Source organism: Haemaphysalis longicornis, unplaced genomic scaffold (assembly GCF_048455015.1).
Source record: "Haemaphysalis longicornis isolate Haplotype H1 unplaced genomic scaffold, Haemaphysalis longicornis Haplotype H1 scaffold_15, whole genome shotgun sequence".
NCBI lineage: Eukaryota > Metazoa > Arthropoda > Arachnida > Ixodida > Ixodidae > Haemaphysalis > Haemaphysalis longicornis.
Genome location: NW_027526257.1, coordinates 7,076,042 through 7,086,249, shown reverse-complemented (window position 1 = coordinate 7,086,249; position 10,208 = coordinate 7,076,042). Strand labels below are relative to the sequence as shown.

Genomic DNA, 10,208 nt, shown 5'->3' with positions numbered 1-10,208 from the left:
TAGAAGTGGTGAGAAGCGCAGATGCCGAGCAGCACTAGAGTGAACTAGAATACTTGGGTATTCTAGTTCACTCTAGCAGCACGCTACCCGCTAGCAGACGACGCTCGCCTCCTAGCGCAACTCGCAACCGCAGCTCCGCGGTGGCTAGAGTCGTGGTCGCGGCGGGGAGATACGGAACTAGCATTTTCGGCACGTTTGCGTCAGAACTTCGGTTGACAGCAACCGATTTGCGTGTTTTATTTAAATATTTATCGTACCCCTAGAAAATCTTATTAATTTGAGTCCTCGCTGTCTCCGACCCTTCCTGCCCTCGCGCACCCGCCTACACCAGTGGGAAGGAATGAGGCGCGCCTAGCGGCACTTGGTCTAACTAGTACAGACGGCGTGCGGATAAATCCGGATTAAATGGGCAGCCGTGTCAATATACCCAGCATCTGTTTTGATCCCTTTCGGCGTTGCCTCCTCCTGCCGTGTGCCTTCGCTTCGTTCGCAAACCTGCAGGTTCCCCGTTCGTCGAAACTGTTTCGCGTCGTCCTAAACGCTCGAATCCCGGCGTGTGTCGGGCAGCCGATGCGCATGTCTAGTGCGAGCTGACGGCGGGTGACATGAGCGGGGCCGTGGACTTCGAGGCCCGGCTCGAAGACCACCACTGCCTGCTGGTGCTGGTTCAGCCGCTGGTACCGGCGGGATCGCTGTGGGAGCGGGCGCTGGGCCACATACGTCGTGTCCGCTGGACCCGTCTCAGCGACCAGCAGCAGCCCGACGGCAGTCGCTGCGTTTGGCTGCGGTATGCCACAAGTTACCCTGCCGACGGAAGCCTCTGGGGCGACTTCCAGGCCCACCGGCGGGTCCTGGGAGTGCTCACTGTCGGTGAGGCATTTCGTCTCTTTTTATTTGCCTGTGCGGAGTAGTTACTGGGCATCCCAAAACTGCTCCCGCCGTAGGAATTGAATGGGATCATAAAACGCGGTTTTGGAGCATTTCTTAACAGTACTGCTCAGAACAAGAAGTTTCCAAATGACGTCTCGCTTATTTCACAAATAAGCGAGACCTCTGATGGGATATGCTTGGCCGTTCGTGCAAGAGATGTTCATTGGAAGTAGCATACAACAAGGGGGGCGGTCGCTGCATTCGCGACTAGCGAAGGGACGGGTATACTTGTGCTTCGTTTTCTGAGGTTTTATATGAGAGAAGTGGTGTGGTTGCTGGCAAGAGTTTGTATATTCTGGCCGTAAAGGCGCATGGATCAAGCTCCATTTTATCACTCCTAGAGCAACGTCACGAAGTTTTGCCGCCACTGTATGAGCAGTGGCAGGCCATCGCTGTAGAACTCCTCGTTCTGAGAGCTCAGGAGAAGGGGCTCGCTTGAGCAATCACGCCTTTGTTCGAAGTTAGATCGTCACTTCCCAGCGTGTCATAAGCTTTGTCAATGAACACTGCCACCACCTCAGCGTGAATCTCTTTGGCAGACCATGCAGTGGCAGTGCACAGTGGAACACTGTGCCGTGCATCAACTTTTTCGAGAGACGCTGTATACCGGCGCTGTCACGTGGTGTTAGCTTCGCATTCTACCAAAATTAGAAGGGCGAGTGTTCCTTTTGATGTCTATCGTTTATGTCCATACCAATTGTCCATAGGTAATGAGTGAATTTTGTGAACTATACCGTCATGCTTAGGATATTACGACCCCGCAAGGACATTGGAAGGATACGAACGTTCGGGTGCATGGTCTAGCAACTGATTCTTGTTCATACCCGATACATCTCGCAGTTTCTGATCCGCACACCCCAGTGCTCACGCACGCTTCTACGTGCATTAGTTTTGAGCGCAGTGGCTGACTTGCCTACTTTCTCGTTGTGCCTATACACACTTTACCCTCACGGCCGTTCTTTCGGAGACACCCGTTCACTGTGCTCCGTCATTGCGTGGCTGCGTTTTTTCTCTCTCTCTCTGTCTCCTTATGCAGGTGAGTGCAGTGAGTCCCACAGTGTGGAGGCATTGTGCGGCCTCCATGAGCAGCTTCTGCATCAGCATCCGACGGCAATCGACTCCCGCTGCTTCCTCTTTGGGTCCCGTCCCACGCCGTCTGCGTAAGGGACCTCTTTTAAAGATCTTTCTTGGGCTACTTAAAGGAAGAAATTTCGGTCTGTCTGTATGTATGTCTGTCTGTGACTTGATTCAGCCGCCCAGCCAAGTGAAACAAGAGCTACTGAATAGTCTTGTGTACCCACAGACAATTGTAAACGTCCCAGTCTGGTGGCAATGTTCATGCTTGTCAACAGTGTTTTTTCAATTTTAATTTTTCAATTCACTTTTATTCAGCAAAAAGTAACAAAAAAATTTGCATAACACTGCGCGGACCCATAGCCAAAGGCTAGTCTTGGGTCCGAACGAAGTAAATACATAGAGGTGGATTTTTAACATAAAAATAATGCTGAATATTGAAATATTAGTAATATATAACTTCAGATAGTACAGCATTATACGTGGTGCTTGGGAATACGTATGGAGCAATGCCAACACATTCAGAAATTCACAACATGTTGCTTAGGCATTAACACACTTATATATGAAATTGTGGAGAAACAGACAATGACATTCAAACAGTCCTTATTCTTGATCTAATAAATGTTTTTTCAGGGTTCGAGAAAAATGGGGAGACTGCTTGACAAAGTACGGTACATCATTCCATGTCTTAACGCCTCTAAACTGCAGTAGCCGCTCTCCATACACATTGAAAACTGGCAGTTTTCAATGCGTTGAACTAGTGTTGAACAACTCGTGTTGAACAAGTGTTGAAGAAGGGCAAGGGATTATGCAAATATGAGGCAGAAAATCAATACATAAGTGATATTTGCAATCTTCCTTTATTGAAAAATTCTTGGATGCTTGGTTTTTGCAATAGAGAACAAAATACTACATCAACTGCAGAAACCTGTCGTCTGCTGTTGCCCGCGCTACTATAGCTCCTGGTGGCATTTAAGAAATCAACGGCAACAGCAACGAAAGATTGCACTAGATAGGTTCCACGTTCCACTTAGAACCCTCGTAGACTGAGGCAATGTGGTTTGGTTCTATGAACGTTGAAGTAGGGTGCCTTGATTCATGCGCGTCTCTGCCGTACGGCAGCGCTGGCATCGAGGCACCCGACTTGTGGCAGTGGAACGCGGTAAATTTAAATTGACTTGAGCAAACCTCTAGCGTGTAATCTCGGGAGGAATGAGACGGGAGAGGAACAGCATGAGAGGTGAGCGGGAAAGAGAATTTACTTGGCAGGGGTGCCAGTCGACTATCGTCTTTCGTCGGCATTTGCAAGGAAAGGAGCAGATACCCGGTACTTTTTTCATTTCTGACCGAATCATAACTGTAGGCCAACATGTGGGGATTGGCATGTTGGAAAGGTGCAGAAATACAGTCATAATTAAGGCAGGGCCATGAAGCCAAAATACAATTGTTTGTTGTGATTGCACTAGCCTTTGGTAACTGACTCAACTTCGTTCCAGCCACGAAATATGTTCTTTGGCCGAGAAAAATGCAAGAAATGTCGACAAACTTTCAAATTTCACGTTGCACTGACCTAACATAGGCCAGCAGTAAAGACGTAGTCAGTGTGTTTACTGCATGTCAACATTCATGCAATACGATCAAACGCAATTTGAGGCCGCACTAGAGTCATCGAGTCATGACTCTTCGTTGCGGAACACGAGGTCGCGGGTTCGATTCCCGGCTGCGGCGGTCGCTTTTCTGATGGAGGCGAAAAGCGAGAACGCCCGTGTGTTTGAGATTTCGCCGCACGTTAAAAGATCCCCAGGTTGTCAAAATTAATTCGGAGCCCTCCACTACAACGCGTCTCATCGCCTGAGTTGCGTTGGAGCGTTAAATGCTGCAATCAATCGAGTCATGAGTCTTGGTGGGCAGCTGCACGTCGTACGAACAATATTCTGTGACATCGTAGAGAAAGTTCTGGAAGGGGACTTTGCCACTGCTTTGTCTGCTTTCCGCTATATCTACGCCATTTTTTTGGAGCTCGCTGTAAAATTGGTGTCATTGTTATGGGGGACAGGGCAGTGTTTTCACTGGACCAAACTTCTGTTTCCTCTTCGTGTCCCCTGTAATAATTTGCAGAGTGTTCACTTACTGGCTCAGTAGACGTCTGGTAGACGTCTCATACAAGCACAAGGGTTTGCGCCAGTTTGTCGCACACCCATTTCTAGAATCGAGTGGGCAACGTGGCTGTGACGAGTGGGGTGGACGTGTGTGCAGGGGAGATGGAGAGGAGGAGGGCAGCACCAAGGGCCAAGAGGAAGGGGAAGAAGCCAGGATGGCGGCGCCCTCCATGGGAAAGCTACGGAGCACCCAGTGCCTGGTAAGGGGGGCCCAACCAGCCCATGGTCTGAGTGTGGCCTGTGCGGAGTTGAGGGGAGGGAGGCCGTACGTCGACTCTGTCATCAGATACTAGGAATGCCTCATCTTTGAAGAGTGCATCATTTATTGAAGCGGACGCTTTCATAGTTGGACCGATGGCGTCCGGTCAAGAAATGAATGCATTGCCCCACAGACTGGTCAATCAATCGAGCACCTCTGATAGGTGCGTGTTTGAAACCGGGCTTGTGTCGTGTCAAAGCGGTTGCTTAAAAAAATCACGAGAAGGGAACAGTTTTAGATAAGCCGATGCACGCATTTGGTTATGGAGGAGGACTGGGGTATACCTTCATCTTATAAACCACTAAAAATCGGCACACTAGAAGTTGTTGCATGGGTTCATCCTTCGTTTGCGATTTGGTTCCTTGAAGGTTTGACGATCGATTGGATGCACTTTTAGTGAAGGTTGAACGTACGTTTTGTGGAGGTTCTGACGCAGTTTTGATGCCCGAAAGCCTTCACGCTTGTGTCAACTTTCTTTAGGAAGGGTCAGTGAAGATTTTTGTGTGTGTACTGGCTTTACCGCATAAACATTAGACAGGAGGGTCGCTTGCAACAGAGGGTGTGCTTAAACGTGAAGCAGCGATTGGTAGTACGTCAGCTGACTTCCTTTTTAGTGGTACACCAGAAGCTTGCATGCTTTGCATGATATATGCAGTCAGAAAAGAATGTCAATTAACGATGCATAATTCATAAACCTCAGCTACTGATTTTTCAAAAGAAAGATGGGTAAAAGAAAAAAGGACGCAGTGGCGGGAAGTACAAGGGTATGGTTCCCAAGTTGTGCACATTTGGTAGAGCAGTTTTTAAAGGTAAGTTATTGTTAGTTCTTGCTCTACAGGAGTGCATTTTCAAGCCACAAAGTTCTCTATACTTACAAAACGTTGACTGGTGCTCCTTTCAGTGAGCTATGGTTGAAATTTCGTGGGCATGGCAGAATGCTTGCGGGCAACGGGAAAGCAGTTTGAATGGTGAGCGGAGTTACCGTAGTTAAATGAATTTGAATTTCCCGCCCTTCCCCCTGTGGTGCCAGCTGTACCCGAGCCTGGACGGGGAGCAGGTGGAGCGCGACGTGGCGGAGTTTGCTGCCTCGCTGGCCTGGGTGCTGGAGTCCCGGCGGCTGGAGCGCTCCTTCGACCGGCCCTCCTCGTCCTCCGCCCTGCCCCTGCTCAAGGCGCCCTTCGAGGACTTCGTCGGACTGGACACCGACTCCAGGTGAATGGTCCGGCATTCCCTCGGCGCTGCCAAAACCGGTCCGACGTCCAAGGGAGAAAGAAGCGGCTTCTTTTAAATGGAGACAAAACACAACTGGGCAACTCACTCAATCAGCACCATTTTGAATCCACAAAAGACATTTATTACTAACTAGAAAAGCCCAAGAAATGCTAAAATACTTTCAAATTTTGTGCAGCGGTGAGGCACTAGGGGCATATTTTTTAACCTGAACTGGTGCAGATTAGTGCAGTGTCGTGCAGACCAGTGCCAAGTGCTACTGGGGATATTAATTAGTAAAAAAATGAACGTATGCCGCACTGCTTGCACCAGTGTAGCCAGTTCAGGTAAAAAAAAATGCCTCTACTTTCCTGGGAGGGACATAATGTGGGCCAGTGCTGAAAGCCCAGTTATCAGGTTGTTAGTACCTGCGCGTTAGCATTCAAGGGATGCAATCAAACAGAACTGGAGGCCCCACTGCAATTGCCAACTATGGTGATTCGACAGCTATTAATTGGGGAGAATCCAGATCCTGTCATGTTGTTATAGACCTTCCCAGACGGTGGTTGGCGAGTTGCCACTGCTGTGTGTGTTCTGTTTATAGTCTCAATTAGTTGTGTGAGGTTTGTGATACGATTTGTGCCATTGTTGTCGGGACAAAGCAGTGGTTTCGTGGCCTCTTTGATATGGAGCTGGAGGAGCCGTTGAAGGCATTTCTAGCATCCTCAAACCCTAACTGTGCTTAAAGGAGACTGTGTGCCTGCTTCCTGTAATTGTTAGAGTGCCCGTTGCCAAAGGGGCACTACCCAGTCTTGTTAGTGATGGTAGAAACAAAGCTTTTTGTTATGCGGCAGGTGTGCATCTCCATGCCTGCCAGGTTTCCCGAATTTTCCGGGAGACTCCCTAATTTGCACAGTTTTGCACGATTGTACGAACGAAACAAAAATCTCCCGAAAACGCACCCGTCTTTCACCAAATCTTTTTCCCAGTCTGGCCACAGTGCGCCGGAGGTGTACCTGACAATCCAACCCGACACCAGTTGGCATCGTTATCAGTGAAGTGCTTAAAAAGCGTTACAGTTAAGGCTGAAAGTTGGGCTAGTTGGTGTTGACTTAGATGCATATTACCAGCGAAAAAACAGACAGGGACGAGGAAAGAAGCAGACGGGACACTCGCTAGACTAGCGAGTGTCCCGTCTGCTTCTTTCCTCGTCCCTGTCTGTTTTTTCGCTGGTAATATGCATTTAAAAAGCGTAGTCGGGCATGCACAGACCTGTTCGTCCCATTGTTAGTTTACTGTTTATAGAAACGCAGCGCCGCCGCCGCTTTCATTCACGCACTAGCACGGCCGTTCTGATGATTTAGCAAGTCTTCAGCTTGTTGTTAGTTCATACGAAAGAAAAAAAACAGTTCAGTTCCTGCTCTTTTGTATTGCGCTTGGCAGTACTCTTTCCAGGCCTTTCTGAAAAGGGAGGCGTCAGCCACGTCGATCATTTAACTGGTGCAGCTTGTTGGTAGTTTGGACGAAGAAACAGTTCATTTCCTGCTATGTTGTAAGTAAATAAAAAAATGTGCGCAAGATTACCCATTCTGCTGTTGCTACAACCACCCCCCCCCCCCACCCCCCCACCCCTCTCCCCCCGGTCACATCTCCCTAAGCATTCAGTTTTGCGTGGACCACCTGTGAGGGTGTTTTAACAATGAAGCTGTTCTTGGTCGAGGCTTTTATGGGATGAAATGTGGTAACGCGGTTGCGGCAAAGTGGAGAGGGCAGAGCCTGGCGAGGAGTAGAGCAAGCGCCGAGCAAGCATACAGCATGTTGAAAAAATGCCTTGAAGAGACGTTCATTTAGGCGAAGCTGTTCTAAACCGCTAAGTGTGGTGGCAGTGTAAACACTGTTGAGCAAAAGGAAAACATTGGGAATATTTGAAGCAACACATCACTACCTAAGCGATATTTGCACTGTTCTTTTAATTGAAAATACGTGGCTGCCTGATTTTTGTGATAGCGAATAAAAAGATACGCTGTGAAAAAAAAAGAGTCCTCATGCCTCCCCCTCGAGGAAGTTTTCCAAGTTCAGAAGTAGAAGAAGGTTGCAGTAGATGGCGTGATCAGTGGAACTCGGCAAAAATGATATCACACGAATCAGAACCGGTGTGCACGCTTTGGGATGTTCAGAGAAGCTTAGTCCTGCGATTAGGAAATGCCGGGAAGCTTTGCTGTTAACATGAGCGTTCGCAGCGTTGAAGTTGCGAATGCTGGGATAATTTTTGTTGGTTTGTGAGGGTTGTTTAAAAGATACGTATCCGAGAACAGGTGCTGTGTAGTTTGTGGATTTTTTGTGCCCTCTGGTGTGTTTGGAGAACTGTTTGTTTAAATGCTTGCGAAGAAACATTGGCGAGATGTTTTGTGGCTTGGGCCCCCCTACGTAGTTCTTGTATCAACAACTGCAGAAACAAGCTGTAGGTGTGACAGATATAAAGGGACGCAGGGAGACGGGAGGTCAGGCCAGCTAGGTTTGATTTTCAAATTTCCGAATGCGGCTTTCCTGAGGGAGAATGTGCACAAAAAGTGCACTCATGGACAAATTAAATGTGAACACAAAAAATATGAACCGGAACATACAAGTAGCGAGTTTTCTATCCATGCAGGTCAAATTGATGCGCGGCATACCTAATTAGAGCAACAAAGTTGGGAAATGCGGCTTTCTACCAGTTGCGTACTTTCACTTGACGTCCACGGGCAGTATTTTTCAATTTTACGTGTGCTGGTTGTTATTTTCGTGTGCCCATTTCACTTGTCCATGACTGTACCAGGATGGGGCATGAAGATGACTCCTGTTTTGTACTTTCTTGTGTTGTGGTGCTCTTTCTAAACTGACCACAGTGAAACAAGGTTTTTTCTTTCAAAAAAAACACTTCTCTGTCCCAGTAATTATGCTGCCAACTTTAATTAATGCGAGAAAACAGGTAAAGCAGTGGTAACTTGCCAACCACTTTCAGTGCCAGTTCGCGCAGCATTTGCAGCATTGCAGGGGCCTGTTTGTGTGACTAGTAACCACAGAACGCAGCAACTGCTACGAAACTTGGCTCGGTGATTGCGGTGATGCGTCTAAGTCTGTTTGGTTGTGCCAGTTGGTGCGCACTAGTAGCTCGGTTTGCAGTACCTCCCCTATCGCGACACTGCTGATGTTGAAATTGCTTCAGCATTTCTTGCCCTTTATTTTTCGGTTAAAAGCCTTCAGTTACAACTCAAGAACGGCACCACCTCATGTAGTGTATCACTCCGCCAATGCGCCGAACTCGTGACGTCAGTGCGCGTGCGTTTTGAAAGGGGTTTGCTATGAATGCGTGATATCGTCTGCCTGGTCTCACGCAGTTTGTTTGTCGTCACTAGAGTCGTTTATAAGCACATTAAGTCCAAAAAATTACGGGAACAGCTCACGCCATGTTCAAAATATTCCCAGTAACGCCCTACTTGCGCCGCGCAGAGAAACATCCGGTTACGGCGATAAGGCCCAGCGGCAACTTCCGGCGCCGTTCTTAAGTTGTCATTGAGTATAGCTAACTGAAGCAGACTTGAGTGGGTTAGTTCTCTGAGAATAAACCAGGCTCTACCTTGTCCAAGAAGGCACAGCAATTTATGCTGCCTGGTACATTTTCAAAGACAGCAGACAGAAATAGCACAATGGATGGGACCAGGAAGGACAACAGGACGATGCGGTGGCTAACAACCAAATGCTTTGTTTTCAAGAATGGGTTATAAGGGCATGAAGAAAAAATGACCGGAACAAACAAAAAGCTTGCAGACATTACCATGCGAGGGAGTCCGATAGATGTCTGATTGCTTGTATTCACTGGCGAGGTGCGCATGCAGGCAACCATGTGAGTGCGCTGTCACTGGTTACGTCGGGCTCCGCGGGATGGCAGTACTTGTGCGTGCTAAGCACATGACTGTGTTGCACGTTACAAACTCTACCTCACTGAATGCAAAGTAGTGCCTCGAGTACAATGTGAGTGCGATTAATAACATCTATGTTGACACCACCGTTGAGAATCGGGTTGAAACAGTGCAGACGACGCATGCCGGCGTGTTTTTTTTGTTTTTTTTTCAAGCTGCGCCATGCCCGTGGCACATCGGCCATGTATGTGGCTGTTTCGAGTGTTGCCAAGCGAAGAAATGGACAGCTAAACTTTATAACGAATACCACCTATACCTTCTGATTGTGGCGCCAGTGATGAACGCTCAAGCAGATGTTTGTGAACGCAGTGGTCACCGCATATCTCTCAAAGTCCCATCCATTGTCCCATCCACTGTGTTGTTTTGTGCTGTCTTTAAAAATGTACTATCGGCATCAAATGAAACGCAAACACAAAAATATTAACAAGAACGTGCAAAATTGAAAAATACTGTTCGTAGAGTGCATATAATGGCTTGCTATTGGTATGTTTGGAGATCCAGTTTTCCCAACTTTGTTTTTGTAACTAAGCCACGCGTCATTTTGGCTTGCTGGAAAGAAATCGCGCTATTTGTGTGCACAGGTTCATATTTTCGTGTTCGCGTTTCATTTGACGC

At 47.9% G+C, this 10,208-nt stretch overlaps 1 protein-coding gene across 1 annotated transcript in view; it reads left to right on the top strand.

Annotated features, from left to right (window-relative positions):
• The first annotated feature begins 402 nt into the window (after positions 1 to 402).
• The window catches only part of LOC144165788 (trafficking protein particle complex subunit 9-like), a 94,704-nt gene continuing 84,898 nt past the window's right edge, over positions 403 to 10,208 (top strand). Inside the window, exons 1-4 of the mRNA XM_077695562.1 lie at positions 403 to 870; positions 1,967 to 2,090; positions 4,264 to 4,366; positions 5,456 to 5,637. Of these exons, the coding sequence (XP_077551688.1) occupies positions 606 to 870; positions 1,967 to 2,090; positions 4,264 to 4,366; positions 5,456 to 5,637 (674 nt within the window). The 5' untranslated portion in view covers positions 403 to 605. The remainder of the gene's footprint in view (positions 871 to 1,966; positions 2,091 to 4,263; positions 4,367 to 5,455; positions 5,638 to 10,208) is intronic.